At 39.9% G+C, this 16,027-nt stretch overlaps 1 protein-coding gene across 26 annotated transcripts in view; it reads right to left on the reverse strand.

The window, feature by feature from the left end:
• Nucleotides 1-16,027, reverse strand: part of ptk2aa (protein tyrosine kinase 2aa) — a 128,046-nt gene that overhangs the window by 31,228 nt on the left and 80,791 nt on the right. For 9 of the 26 annotated variants that reach the window (XM_083523507.1, XM_083523515.1, XM_083523517.1 and 6 more), the window contains 5 exons: nt 12,438-12,555; nt 11,931-11,961; nt 10,219-10,283; nt 4,409-4,426; nt 1,566-1,622 (listed from right to left, as the gene is read on the reverse strand). In XM_083523507.1, the coding sequence (XP_083379633.1) occupies nt 1,566-1,622; nt 4,409-4,426; nt 10,219-10,283; nt 11,931-11,961; nt 12,438-12,555 (289 nt within the window). Of the gene's footprint in view, nt 1-1,565; nt 1,623-1,712; nt 2,045-4,408; nt 4,427-7,851; nt 7,942-10,218; nt 10,284-11,930; nt 11,962-12,437; nt 12,556-16,027 lie in introns of those variants that run through there. The other 17 variants (XM_083523524.1, XM_083523508.1, XM_083523526.1 and 14 more) reach the window with 4 other exon arrangements.

The following is a 16,027-nucleotide window of genomic DNA, read 5'->3' on the forward strand; positions in this document are numbered from 1 at the left end:
AGTGGCTTTGGCTCCTTCTCTCCGAAAAAAAAAAGAGGTAGCTAACGATTAGTAGTTTAGACATACATAAGTCTCACAATGATCACAAATTTCTCGTCGTCATAGTCAGCTCGATGTTTAAAACCCCTCTTTGCAGTATCTGAGTCTTCTGGCATGTGATGTGTCTGTGGCAGTATTTAGTCCAGAAGTTCTTGGTGCTTCAGTCTCATATGACCATGAGCACCAGCATCCTTATAGCTCTGACTCACTCTGTAATAATGACACCTTATTGTCACCATGGCTAATAAACAACCCAGTCCCTTACTGTCTCAAGAATCTTAGTGTTCTGATAAAGGGCCAGTTCCTTACCTGAATTCTGTGCTCTATTAAAGCAGTAATAGAAGGCAAGAACTGAACTGCTCCCCTAAAGAAACATGAACCACATACATGAGGACTGAAAGCACCACTGTGGGAGAATTCAGTGGCAATGAAGGCACAAGTTCATCCAGTTTAGCTGTACAGAGGTAAAGGTCTCCAGTATACGTATTCATATGAATAAACTAACAGCACTGGTTTATTCAGGGTTTATTCCTGACTCTTGTGCAACATCCTTGGGACAGACTATGGATCCATTGTGACCCTGACCAGGATAAAGTGCTTACTGGAGTGTACGAAGGGGAGTATATACATACAGTAGGTAAATATACATCGATCAGGCATAGCATTATGACATTATAACATTCTGAAGTGAAGAACACTGATCTCTTCATCATGGCACCTGTTAGTGGGTGGATTTATTTATTAGGCAGCAAGTGAGCACTTAATCCTCAAAGTTGATGTTAGAAGCAGGAAAAATGTGCGAGCGTAAGGATTTTGACAAATTGTGACGTCTAGAGGTTTGGGTCAGAGCATCTCCAAAACTGCAGCTCTAGTGGGCTGTTTCCAGTCTGCAATGGTCAGAATCTATCAAAAGTGCTCCAAGGACGGAACAGTGGTAAACCGGCGACAGGATCGTGAGCAGCTGAGGCTTACTGATGCACGTGAGGAGCGAAGGCTGGTCCTTGTGGTTCGAACCAACAGACGAGCTCCTGTAGCTCAAACTGCTGAAGTTAAAGCTGTTAATGCTCAATGGATCAGAAATGTTTTGGCAGCAAACGGGAGACAGACAATATTAGGCAGGTGGTCATAATGTTGTGCCTGATCGGTGTGTGTAGCCGTGTGTATTATGTAAAGTGAGAGCGATGTATCCGGCATGATTCATTTTGTCTCAGCCTGCGATTTAATTTGTATGAAATTGGATTGTTAACGAATCTACATGCAGCAGGAAACCTATTTCTGTCTATTACTACATTCCTAACTGCCTTCCTAAAGAAACAGACTAAGTTCTCTGGCCACCACAAGAACAAACCAAACAAGCCAGACTTGAAGGGAGGGGTTGGGGGGTGGGCGGCTCAGAGAACCATGCTCGCAAGAGTGTTGGCGTGAGCTGGACAGCAACATCTGGGTCCCAGGAGAGAGTCTGTGACGGAGCAGACACATACACGCATTCTTACTTCAGTAAGGGTGAAGGAGTTAGCAGTACTTACTGGAAGGCATGGTGTAAGTGTCCTCCTCGTCTATGATCTCTGCATAGTCGTCTGTTTCTGTAGGGGAGACAGCACAAGAGGCAGCGGTCAGGAGGGCGCATCACGACACCATGCAACAGCAACATCGACCAGTCTGAACCTACGCACCAACTACACCAATAAACACCCGTGTACTATTCCGCTGGCCCTGAATAGAAATAAACTCATGAGTCAGCCTGGAAAACTCTACCCAATCACACCCACACAACTGGACACACACACGCGCGCTCTCTCTCTCTCTCTACAGACTAACACAAAGCTTTAGTGTGTGGCTTCTCTCTTTCCACTCTTTCCACGCAGTCTACTCGTACACTCGCGTGGTGCATATTTATCCGTCTGCCAGTCTGGCCAATCACAGGGCAGCACAGTCATGTGAGGGAGGAGTGAAGGAAGGAAGGAAGTGACTCCTCCGTCCCCTTCAGTTTGCTCCGTCCGATTTGGCAATCTAGGTCTCTAAACAATCTGGGTCACTTTTTTTTTTTTTTTTTTTTAGTTTCTTTATTTTTTTCCTCTTCTACTCATAAGGTGTAAGAGGAATGTGCATGGAAGTGGAAACGGAGAGATTTAGACAGATATTTATGAGAAACAAGAAGAAGAACAAGATACAAGAAAAAATTAAAAAAATTAAATAAAAATTATATATATATATATATATATATATATTAGGGCTGTCGATCAATTAAATTATATAATTGTGATTAATCGTATGATTGTCATGTTGACTCGTGATTAATCACAACTTAATTGCACATTTTTATTTGTTCAAAGTTTTTAATACTCAAATCAACATGCGCATGAACAAATATTGATGCTTTATGGAAATGTATGTTTATTAGTAATGAAACCAATTTCAACATAGAGCATGAAGACCAAATATTCTTGTTAATGTTTTAAATCACATAAATCATCAGGACACCAAACGGAACTTTTGCTATGTTTCCACACGGACGGTTTTAATTGCCGGATGTGTGCGTCATGGCGGATTTTGGCGTTTGATTTGAGACTCGGCGAATAAGTAAAACAAATGTGTATTGATTAAAAATAATTTTGCAGTGAAGGTTTTTTTTTTTTATATCAAATTAAAGTTGTTAAAGGTTTTAATTTCAACTTTTTTATATATATTAATTTATATATATTTTTTTTTAAATAAAAATGGTCAAACAGAAATGCGTGCTGCATTAATCGCAATAATAAATTTTGTGCTGTTAAAATTGATTTGTGTTACTATGTTAATTTTGACAGCCCTAATATCACACACACACACACACACACACACACACACACACACACACACACACACACACACACACACACACACACACACACACACACACACACACAATATTTCCAAAAGTTTGCGGACACCTGGTCATAAGTATGGAAATAATTATAATAGAATTGTGACCAAATGTGACATGTGATCAATAAGCACATATTATTGATCACATGTCACATTTGGTCACAATTCTATTATAATTATTTCAATTATAATTTCCTCCACTGTTCTGGGAAGATGTTCCACTAGATTTTAGAGTGTGCTTTTGGAGATCTGTGGAAGATTCATTTAGCCACAAGGATGTTAGTAGTCAAATACTGATGTAGGTGAGGTGAGGAGTCCTGGGAAACAGTTAGTGTTCACACCTTTATCTCAAAGGTATTCAATAGTGTTGGAGTTCTATAGCAGAAGATCTTCCACACTAACCCTTATAGAGCATATCTTCATATAGTTGGCTTTGTGAACAGGGGCAATGCCCTGCATTTAAAGACACTATACAATTGTAGGTCTTCAGCTTAGCGATTAACAGTTTGGAAAAGAACCACATATGGCTGGAAAACTCAGGTGTCCAAATACTTTTGTCAATATAATGTATATTACTGTGCAATAATTTTAGGCAGGTGTGAAAAGGTGCTGAATCCAAGAAAACAACAAAACAAAATGAACAGAATAACAATCCAAACCGGATCAGTATATGGTGTGACCACCCTTCAGCTTTCAATTCTTAGTTTCGCACACTTAATACACTTGCACAAAGTCAGGGATTTCTGTAGGATCTGAGTCAGGTATCTGATAAACCAATTCTACAAAGCAGGTGCTAATGATCATCAATTTCATAAGTAGGTTGAAACCCTGTCATGTACTGAAAAAGCTGGGTAGGCACTTCAAACTGGGTGAGGAACAGCCAAACTAAGATAAGATAAATACTTATCTGTCCCACAGTGGGGAAACTTCTCTGCTACTGAGGAGAGCGTTGCGGAAAATACTTTTCATGTCATGTCACAGGTTCAAGAGCACAGCAACAAGACACAAGGTAGTTCTTCTGCATCAGTAAGGTCTCTCCCAGGCAAAAACGTCATGCAGCAGATGAAAGACACATCATGCTTATTTCCCTTCAACATCAGATGTCCAGAGGTGCAATCAGCAAAGAACTGGCAGAAACAAGTGGGATCCAGCTACCCCCAATTTAATATCTGAGAAAAGTCTGGCCAGGAGTGGAAACATGAAAACAAGGCTAAGCGACTCATCTGGTGAAGGTGTTTGGAACGACCTACCTGCTAAGTTCCTTTGAAAACTATGTGCAAGTGTACCTAGAAGATCTGATGCGGTGGTACCACCAAATATCCTTTTGATTTCTGTTCACTTACGTTTTATTTTGTTTATTGATGAACACTTTCATTTATAAAAAGAACTCTTGCTTTTCACACCCGCCTGGAACTTTTTCGCAGTCTATCTACATCTGATCTCATCAAGCTGTTAGCATCGGATCAAGGTGAAAACATGCGAGATGAAAGGCATAAGACTTTACCATCCCCACTAATATCTTCTGCAGGTCCGAAGAGGGCATGCAAATGGAGAAGACACAGAGGGAGGGGGTAAAAAAAAAACATAAAAACAGGAGAGGTTACTGCATCGTGTCATCCACAAGTGTACATCACATTCGAAGTGGAGGTTAATATGGTTAAAAAGGTTAATACAGACACCTGTCTGGTGGAAATAGCGCCAAATCGGGATGTTTCTGTAAGGAATGAAGCAGCTGAGTGGTGTTAATGGAATGTGCGGGAGTTTGCAAACACCTGGTGCGCGATCGGAAAATGTGCCATTATGCTTCTAAATTCCCAGGGATCAAAACCTGTTTGTGAAGGAATGTGGGCAGCACTTTCGGACCCGTTTAACCTTTCAGGAGCTCTGCTTTATGCAGGGTTTCTGCAGGTTTCAAAGTCAAATTTAAGACTTTGTGAGAACTTTTACAGACCATTGAGAATAAGATGTAACACCTATAGTATATCACGATATCAAAAACACGTCTACAAATACGTTGCTTGTTAAAATTGTCTAAATAATTATTTTTTTTTACTTCCCCATAGCTAAAAAATAAAATCAGTTTTACGCTTGTACAGTCCGATAATGACAGATGGTCTCATTTGTAGTATGCAATACAGCGAATTACATTTAAGTGCTGCGGGAGCAATTTAAAGAAGAGCTAGAACAGCAAATTTTTTATTTTTTTGATTATATTAGATTTTAGACTTTTTTTTACCCAGTGAAAACCCTGTTTATAAGACTTTACAGCAAAAATGGAGCTAGATATGATATTTTTTATGGCAAATAAAGTGCAGAACTTAAGAAAAACCTGATCTCAGGAACCCTGACTCAAGCACGATGCCATGAGAATTACGTAAGTTCTCCAGAGAATTTTACACACAAATGCTGCTAGAGTTTACACAGAATGGGCTAAAATACAAAAACCCCTCAGGTTCTGTAGGTACAGGTTCCTCAAGGTTCAGCATGTGTTAGGAGAGAAATCTGAGCGAAATGGCCGAATTGGTTTGTGGCTGTCTGAACGCTAACTTACTTTATAAACACACTTAAGCTCCACATCGCACAAACTGTCACGGACCTCCGTACATATGCCAAATGTACCTTGAACTCTTTAGTGACTTAAAACGTTACAAAAATATCAACTTCCATAGTAATTGAAGGTTCAATTATCTCACATAATTATCCGATTAAGTCAAACAGCCCAGCACATAAAATCAGCAACTTATAGCATGCTGGCTGATCCCAGGTAGGATTTTCAGAACCTGAAGATTCCACAGACTCACCAAAACCTGGATGTAAATGGGGCCAGCGATCTACTTATTCAGGGTCAACTCTTTATTGGCTGAAAGCGTCACCAAAAAACCTGAAATCTGACGTGTCCGTGAAATTTCGAAATGTAATACGAATAAGATACGAATGAAATCTCTCTGAAGTAGTGTATTGCCGAATTAGCGTATTCCTTGGGGGATGAATGGTGATGGCAGAGAAGCATACTATGCTGTTAATCTGGCTGTAGAGAGATTTCATTAGCGAAATACCTCCAAGTCATCCTGTAATTAGCTATAATTTGCTGTATTCCTCTGAGAAATAAGAATCGCAGAGGCTGCTTTTAAATGGCCATAGACTTCGGATACAAGATACAAGCCTGATGTATCACCAGTATTTCTATCGAAAAATCAGGATGTTTTCCTTGGTGGATATTTGTGCAGAGAAGAAACCAGCGGTTTGTCGTTCGAGCATTTAAACATGCTTTGGAGAAAAGCTACACTGTTTATATTCTCTCGTGTTGCACAAGGCAGACCACACACGCCCACACGAGGAGTTGGAGAGTGGGAGTAGGACTGGGAGCTAGTCGGAGGCGGTGGCTAAAGAAACGATCGATTGCATAACAGTGTTTTGTTTGTTGGGTACGCTGCCAGAAAAGAGGTTAAAATAAAAATAATAATTAAATTTTTTTTTTTCTGGAATAGATTTCTAAAGAACAGCCTACTGAAGCAGGACGGACCGTTTGAAGTTTCAAAGACTGTAAAATATAATTATAATATATATATATTTTTTTGCGTGCGATTGTTTAACAGTATGAAATAAAGTGTTGACGTGGCCTGCGGGGCTTCAGTCCTCTGTCTCCAGCGGTATCCCATAAGTCTGTGCGTTGAAGCCTCAACAGATTTCTGGCAGCAGCGCGACTACAATCAGCGAGCCGGGCTATTCTGGGGCAAAGAGTCGTTCTGTGCAGAGCTGCCAGATTTCTGCAGCTTGGATTCACTTGAGCAGCAGGGAAGCTGCTCCGAGACGGTTTCTTCGTGCATTCCAGCTATAGAACAGTTAGATATGTTTTTGCTCTGCAGCATGCACGATTTCTTAACAGCCTCTCCGAAGGACAATAAAACAACAATATATCAGGTCATGGAAATGGAATAAACGGTGCGCACATTATATTCATTACAAAAGTGTGCCCTGATTCTGCTTTTTAGATACAAATACAAAGTGCAATGAGAAAAAAACAGAAAGAGAGGCACAGCCACTTCATACAGAGATCACAGCATGGTCAAATTTTTTAAAAACCAAACAAACTAACAAAATCTTAGTTTGAGGGACAACGAAAACCAGTTCCTGATTACAAACCTATGCGGAAAAATACTAAAAATAAGAAATTGCGCATTTTATGTGAATGTACTCAGATTGTTACTTATATATAATGTGTTTTTCTACTTTATCTGGATTTTTAAAAAAGTCTCTGGTGGACAGGAGTGGTATAAAACAAGGGCACATACACTGTAATAAAACGTTAAAAATCTTTTTTAACGTTTGCGTTGGGGAAAAAACGATTTATTTTTATATAATTATTAGAAGATGCGCTATACTTGTATCATTTAGAAAATTACCAATATTTTATATTTGTTGACTGTTTCTCGAGTGCGTTCTCTCTGCGCCACTGCTGCTACGTGAATATGACGTATCACAACGCTACGGAGACCGAGGCGTGTCATCGCTTGCTGCTTCATACGCATCTTTAATGTACCGCATCGTTGGCTATGCATCGAGATTCTAATACGCCTCCATACTCTGAACCCCTCACACAGCACTGTGCTGATTGTATTTGAATGTGATGTAGAAAAATGTTTATTTGCTGATTTGAAGGCTTGCGGTCTAAAGTGGGAGCTCAGTGATTAAGACTTTGGGCACTCTTGGGCTCTTAAGCAAGGCCCCTAACCCTCTGTATAATGGCTGACCCTGCACTCTGACCCCAGCTTCCTAATATCTCTCAGAATTTCACTCTGCTGTAATGAATTATCAGGGGAAAGAAATGTATCAGGGCTAATAAAGGATCGTTAGAGAAGCAGGAAGGAAGGCGCACACATCACATGAGCGTGTTAGTATGAAATCACACACTAATATACAAACAAACAGAGACCACATGAAAGCTACCCTTAGGTGGAGAATCATGGGAGCAGAAGACAAAAGGGAGGAGGAAGCGACGAGCTTTAGCTGCTTTGGGTGGCGTTGGAGTCGGCGAGTCTTCAGAAGAAGGAGAACGGAGGAATGGAAGAGAGAAAGAATTAAAAACAAAAGGAGAACAGGAAGCAAATGAAAACAGCGAAATGGAATGAACAGTGTACACATTGTGGACTGAAATGATGGCAATGCTTTGGCCTGGTTTCTGAGACACTGATCACTATCACTTTGCTGAAAACCCAAACTGACTGAGGAACTTGACCAGTAATAACCAAGAGGTGCTTTTTTACATGTGTGCAGTCTGTTAGCAAATCTTTTTTTTTAATGTTGTTTCAGTGCCTTGTGCAGTTTCAGTGCCATTAATTAATCTGACTTTTCTGAATACAATTACTTACAACACACATGCTCATTAACCCGTAAACTTGTCTTCTGAATTTCAAACGCCATTCGATTGTTCACAAAGTGGTATCATAAAGCCCATATTTCAAACTCTAATGAGTATATATAGTCAAATTTGAGTTTCTTGTACCAAAAAAAGATGAAATATTGATGACCAAACTCACATTAAAATGTAACAAATAAAACAATAAAATTGAAAGAATTTCTTAGCTAACACACATAAGCACCACAATGTGCCTGTATCATCAAAACGTATCATCAACGAATCCGTCGCATTTGCAGCTATCACGTGAGCGCGTTTGTCGAAAAACACGGACCCTCGCATGCACATGCTTGACTCTTGACCCGTCACACAGGCAGCTCATTCACACTCTGCCTGCACATCGTCGGCACGTCAGCAGCCTTTCCTGCTCCATGCGTCTCAAACGATTCTTTCTGCAGCGCTGCAGCCCTCCGGCTACAAACGCACGCTGCCACGGCAGAGTCTCTCCTGCTTTCCGTTCTCGTCTCCCATGGAATTACGAGACATTAAGATCGAAATCGACTTGAGAACGAGGAAACGGGTATGTGTGAGTGTGCAAGTGTTGAATTGTGCCTCTCGAGCTGATGTGTTTTCCTGGTGACGGCGCACTTCTGATCCGGAAACATCAAGATGGCTCAGCTATGCGCTTCTGGCAACACACACAGTCACAGCTGCGGTCTGGACGACACCTGTTGGTTCTCAGTTCGCATCTACAAGCTTCAATCTTGAATCTCTGCCAATATCCAGTCACACACTATATACATAATTAAACCAACAGCACAGAGTTGAACCCACTCGTAAAAATATTTTGATTCACACTGTTGTGTAATGCAGTTCTTATTTCCTGCCCTGTCTTCATATTAGTCACTTGGAAAAAAAACTGCCTCAGAAAAACGCATCTGCATGGTTCTGCTCCATCAGTGTGCATGAAATATATTACGGTTTTATTTTGTTGAATGGTGGCCTTTTGAGATATTATGGAAAAATAGCACGAACAAATAACTAGAGATCTCCCGATTCTTTGGTTTGACGAGTAATCAGCACCGACAGTCCAAAAATTCGTACTGCTAGTTTTTCCAGGTAGCGCTTGAGTAGGTTCACTGTCATTATACGAGAGCGGCCTCTAGAGGCAAATCGCTGATACCACACGCTGTTCATGATCCCAAGAGGCACCGACTTACTGGAAAACATACACACCAGCTCTTGTTTCTCCTTTATAATTTGATGCTTCTTAGCTTTAAATATTAAAATATAACTTGAACTGGACCAGGCTATACTTCAATTGCTTGCAGTTCTTTAACAGGACTAGTTACATTTACCCTGTTTCAGACCATCAAATTGTGTTATTTGAAATGTTTTTTTTTTTATTATTATTATTATTCATTTTAGATATAACACTTTATTTGGAGTGTTACTTTTTGTTTGATTCTGGATGCATGCCTTGTAATTTCCTCGTAAATCTATTGCTACAGATAGCTTTTCCGGGTTGCGTCTGTCGCTGGAGCGGCTGAGAAGTTCCGCTGTCATTACGAGGGCGACTCTAGAGTCGAATCACTGACGCCATGTGCTGTTTGTTTTAACACGCAATTTTTTTTTTTTTTACCAGTTTCCATTTCAAAACTATCGAATGATTCATCGATTAACGCAAATACGATCCAAACCAGCTATCGGTAAAATCCACTATCGGCCAACTTCTACTTCTACAAACAACCTTATTTTTATTTGTATTTTTTTCTTCACTAACTTCCAAAAAGTTCACATACTGACAACATAATTAGCGCAAAAAGTTTGACAATTACTGAAAATTCCATTTCCTTCACTGACACCTTCACAATTTCTTATTCGATGCCTTTTGAATGTTTTCTTTTCTTCGGCAAGATGCAGGTGTGTACACCAAGTTGAAGGTTGAAGGTTCTCACCTGATACAGAGATGGTACGAACTCCCACTCGTACAGTTTCTATCCGCTTCTCATTGTTTCCAAGTCTGCAATGCAAAGGCAGTACACAGAGCAATAAGGACTTCAAACGCTCACTTCTGCAAGTTTTACCCTGCAGTGTATTGTTGGGTACTCAATGCTAAAACACACACACACACACACACACACACACACACACACACACACACACACACACACACACACACACACACACACACACACACAAAAATAACAGACATTATTGTCTAACTGGCAAAAAAAAAGTGAGTACATCCTCAGTGATAACAGCTTTACATGGTGTAACCAGGCAAAGCCACATGTCCTATTCATCATGTTCATGTTTTGTGTCTGCTATCAGGACCATACAGATTTGTGTATTTTGTATTAGAGCAAAATAAATCTGGTGCTTTGAGTCCAATTCTCTCATACTGACCACTGGATGTTCAACATGGACCTCATGGTAAAGACTCTCTGAAGATTTAAGAATTAGAATTTTTTTGTATTACACAAAGATGCAGAGTCTGTAAGATCAGTATCACCCTGAAACTGAGTTACAGTACAGTGGTCAGGGCCATACAGAGGTTTTCCAAGACCTCACAAGGGTCCATCAAAGAAGTTGAGACCTCTTGCTGTGCGTCAGGTGCAGAAGCTACTTAAAAAACAGACTCATGAGTGCTGCAGCATTGATTTAGAGTTTGCAGAAGCAGAAGGTCTGCATGCCAGTGCTCAGACCAAATGCCACACACTGCAACAAGTCGGTTTGCAGGCCGTCGTTCCAGAAGGAGCCTCTTCTGAAACCTACAAACAGTTTGCTGAAGGACAACCTGTCCAAGAGCATAAATTACTGGAACCATGTCCTGTGGTCTGATAAACTTGTTTGGCTCAGATGGTGTCCTGTGTGGTGACACCCTGGTGAGGAGAACCAAGAATATTGTGTCCTGTTTACAGTCAGTCATGGTGGTGGTAACATTATGGTCTGGGGCTGCATGAGTGCTGCTGGTGTTGACGAGCTGCAGTTCTATGAGGGAAACATGGATTTCAACATGTACTGTGACATTCTGAAGCAGAACATGATGCCCTCTTCTCAGAAGTCGGGCAGAACAGCAGTTTTCCAACATAATAACGACCCCAAACACACCGCCATGATGACACCTGCCTTGCTGAGGAAGCTAAAGTTGAAGGTGATGGAGTGGTCAAGTATGTCTCCAGACCTGAACCCTACTGAGCACCTATGTGGATCCTTAAGCAGAAGGTGGAAAATCGACATGTGTCCAACATTCAGCAGCTCCGTGATGCGATTATGGAGAAGTGGAAGAGGATCCCAACAACAACCTGTGCAGCTCTGGTGAATTCCATACCCAGGAGGATTAAGGCAGTGCTGCTCACACAAAATACTGACACTTTAGACACGTTTCACTAAGGGTGTACTCACTTTTGTTGGCAGTTATTTAGACAATAATGGCTGTAGAGGGCAGTAAATCTGTACTGCTATACAAGCTGCACAATGACTACTCAAATAACCACGTTTCATTTTTATATTATGGTTCCTTGAGAAGATCTAATAAAATGTTTGCTGAAATGTGAGGAGTGCACTCACTATTGTGAGACACTGTGTATATATAAAGCAGCAAAAAAAATACCACAATAAAAGAACCCAACAGAATAAAACACACTTTCAGACAGCTTGTACTTACTTTGGTATTGATGGAAGTGCTCTCTCTCCCTCTGTTGGTCATGAAAAAAACATGTTTGCAACATGTTATATAAATATATATATATATATAAAGATTCTTGCTTTAAATTAATCTATCGGATCATTTAAATACAATCTTACACCAATCACAAGTGAATTTGTCGCCTGTCCATCCACCGATCTACAGTAAGGGCTCTATTCATCATTTTCGCAGCAAAAGCACAAATTTACAGACCATAAGAAGTTTCTGGGTATAAATTCAGCCTATAATCCTTCCACCCCCCAAAAAATGATCATCTTTTAAACAAACCCCTCTTTTATCTGCTGGTTAAATCATATATAATGGCGAAACGTCTCCACAGTAAAAACCATGCTGTGGAATGTTCTCTCACACACAATGGGGTTCTATTCAAAGCTCCAGCTGGAGTCGAGGCACGATCGGATGCCCGTATCGCACATCGGCTTCGAGGAGTAACGAGCCGGCGGGGCGGAGGAGGGGACGCTTTACCTTTCTGCGGCCTGACGATGAAAGACTGGGCGACGCCGTTGACCAGGCGACAGTAGCCGTCGATCAGGTCGGCCATGTTCTCTGCGGTGGTGAAGGACGGCGTGGTGACGGTGAGAGGCTGAGGAGACGGATAGAGACACAGAGATGCAATGAGTCATTATTGGTTCCCCCCAACCCCCGAGCATGAGCAGTGTGATCTCCTGGTACGTTGCCAATGTTACTACATCAACTGCAGCTGCAATAAGACCCACCCCTGAACCCACAGACACACCCCAACTTCCCCCAAAATGCCCAGTCTTTCATATTTCTATAAAAATACCTCATGCATATTATATATATATATATATATATATATATATATATATATATATATATATATATATATATATATATATATATATATACACACACACACACACACACTTTTGCACCCACTTATTTGTTATTATTATAATTATAATTTTCTTATGCCTCTATTACTTTTTTCCCCTCCTTTTTTCTTCTAACATATTTCCTGTAGTTCAAACTACAACACAGTTTTTTAACCACCCATATGCAGTATATATATATATATGGTTCTTCGAGGTCAGTAGTTTAAACCTTCATCGTCAGTATTATATTTTTAATGATGAAAAATGGTAACTCATTTGAATTCGTTATAAATACGGTTGCTATGGAAATGATCTAATTGGCTGCCTTTAATAAAATAAGCTAAGAAGGATGAGGCTAATACACAGGAAGCTGCAATTACGTACTAACGATCATAAAGATTATGCCAACTCTTACTGAATTTAACACGCACACAAAAAAAAAAGGTTTTTATATCTAAATATATCTTTTAGATCCAAAACCAAAAAACACACACATGATGACAAAACCAAAAACACAATATAACTACTGTCATAACTAGCTGTTATTATAAATGTAAAATGAATGAATCTTTTTTTTTTCTGAAATATATATATATACACACAGCCCCGACATTGCAGTCATAAACATAACGTCCATCAGGAGCCGGTCAGCATCCATCAGAACAAGCAACAGTGACTTTTAAAAGGGGGAAAAAAATTTCCCTTAATATCAAGCTTTTAGCTGGGGGATAAGGAATGAAAGAATCCATTCATGTGGTGTATCAGAGGAAGAATGAAGCTCAGTGAAATCCGAGAGTGAAAATAGGAAAGTGTCAGTAAGCGAGAGAGAAAAGTGTGAGTAAGTGAACTGGAAAACATGAACTGTAAATCTTTGAGGCAAACAGAAGTCATGAAGCTTTACAATTAAATCCAAACATGTGAAAGACAGAATCAGAACCAAAACCATTTATGGAAAAAACTTCGATACACACAGGATTACGTTCCATTACAGTTTTTCTCATTGCATTGTCGGATCAGAAATAAAATTCTCAAAACTACTTGTTCAACCTCACATTATGGAGTCGCATCGTAAAAGCAAATTTCTTGTCGCTTTGAACAAACTGCGAACGCTTTAGTACAGTCATTTCATTGATTGTGTGTCTGCTGTCTGTCATGTTGATCAAAATACATAATACTGGTTCGCATCTGAATATTCTTAACCCCCCCCAAAACCCCCCAGGAAACGAGTGAACACTAGTACAGTACAGTAAAAGTGTGAATCCTGTTCGGTCGTTTGCAATCAACATCCAACGTACAGTAATGTGTTCATTTGTGCCGTACAGAAAAATTCAGCCTCGTGCATTTTCAGTCATTGTAACCCAAACCGTAGTTTACATCAAGAAACGCTGAAACCCTGCGCCTTCATACTGACAACATGCCTGAACATTTTGACGATCATGTCTGTAAACAATGACAAAAGGACTTTTGACACAAACACTTACTTTTGAGAGAGGAACTAAAGATTTTAAGAACAATACAGGCTTTTGCAAAATAACAAAAAAAAACCCCACATTGTTTTTGAGAAATGCACTTACTGGTTGGTAAATACAGTAATCCCCTGCGCTTTTTTTTTTTAATCTGCTGCCCCGGTTTATTGCGGAATTGCGTTTGCCGCGTAACTAATTAGTTTGGCTGATTTTCCCGGTCTCTCATGGAGAGCACCATCGACTAAAAAACTAATAGGGAATTGTTTTTATGGAGTTTTATGTTAAAATAATGAAACGTATTAATAAAAATATAATTAATAATTATAAAACGAAGTAAAATGTTAATACAGTACAGTACTGTATACATAAAATAGCAAGTCAATAAAAAGCATAGCATAAAATCTCGCCAAGTTCTTGTAATGATCTTGGGAGAGTCGGACCCCTGCGCTAAATCTGCCTGAGCACATCCGAAAGATTGTTCAATATGGTTAAGATCTATGGAGGCCGATCCATGTGGGAAAATGCTGTCTCATGCTTCCTGAACCACGTTTACAGTTTAAACCCAATATATCCTGCCTTTGTCATATCCATAAAATCCATCAATGAAAAAAAACTTGTCATTCAGTAAATTCAGGTAGTCAGACCTCTTTTTTTGGGGCTGAACCTTGACTGAAGGGACCTCAGATCATAACAATTCCCCCACAGAATTTTACACAAGACACAAGATCTCTTTTCCTACCCTGATACACTTATCACTCTGGAACACTGTAAATTTGGACTCATTAAACCACAAGACCCTTTTTTCATTGCTCCAGAGTCTAATCTTTATGTTCCCTAGCAATTTAAAGCCTATTAAAGCCTAAGTGGTCTTCTTAAAGCTACACATCTGTTTAGTCCACTTTAATCACTTGTATTCCTTTAACACAGTGCAGGAGGAAATGCTCTTATTTCTACTAATTAACATAACCCTGTGGTCTACTGTTGTTTTAATGATAAAGTGATATCCAATCATGATCATTCAAGCCGTTTCCAGAACACGGTTCTTCCTTGAAGATGATGGTTCACCACTATCCAGGTTTCAATAATGTGACGGAAACTTAGAAAGTTAAAACTTAACACGGTTTTAGGAGTTCCGGAATTCTGCTTAGTTGTTTTCTTTTCTTAGGCCGATCATTTGACCCTTCGCAGGATATGTCTTCTGAGAGGGTGGTATAAGAAATGAGAAGCTCCTCACGGCAGCAGTTAGGGTTTAATAACTTGCTGCAGCTGAAACGTGTTCATCATTGCAGGAATCATTGCAGGAATTATCCAATGGAGTTCGTACATATTTACTTAGTTATATCCAGATGTTTTTTTTTCTTTGGCTACGCAGTGTATATTTGTCCACACACGTGTATGAATCACATTTTCATTACTTTCATTATTGACCAAAAAAATGTTTGACATTAGTTTCTACTTTTCGTTTGCTACTGTAACATTTACGGCATTTGGCAGATTGACTTTTCTCTCATATGTACAACTGAGCAGCTATAGGGTTAAGGGCCTTGCTTAGGGGCCCAGGAGTGGCAGCTTGCTATGGCTGGAATTTGAACTCATGACCAAAGTTACACAGCTTAACCACTAAGCTACCATCTCCCCCATGAGTCAACATGAGTCAATGAGTCAACATGAGTCAACGAGTCAACATGAGTAAACAGGAGCATGAGTCAATTTAAATTCACATTCCCTTAACTTCAGCTACAAAAAAGCATGG

Source organism: Silurus aristotelis (assembly GCF_946808225.1).
Source record: "Silurus aristotelis genome assembly, chromosome: 21".
NCBI classification, from domain to species: Eukaryota; Metazoa; Chordata; class Actinopteri; order Siluriformes; family Siluridae; genus Silurus; species Silurus aristotelis.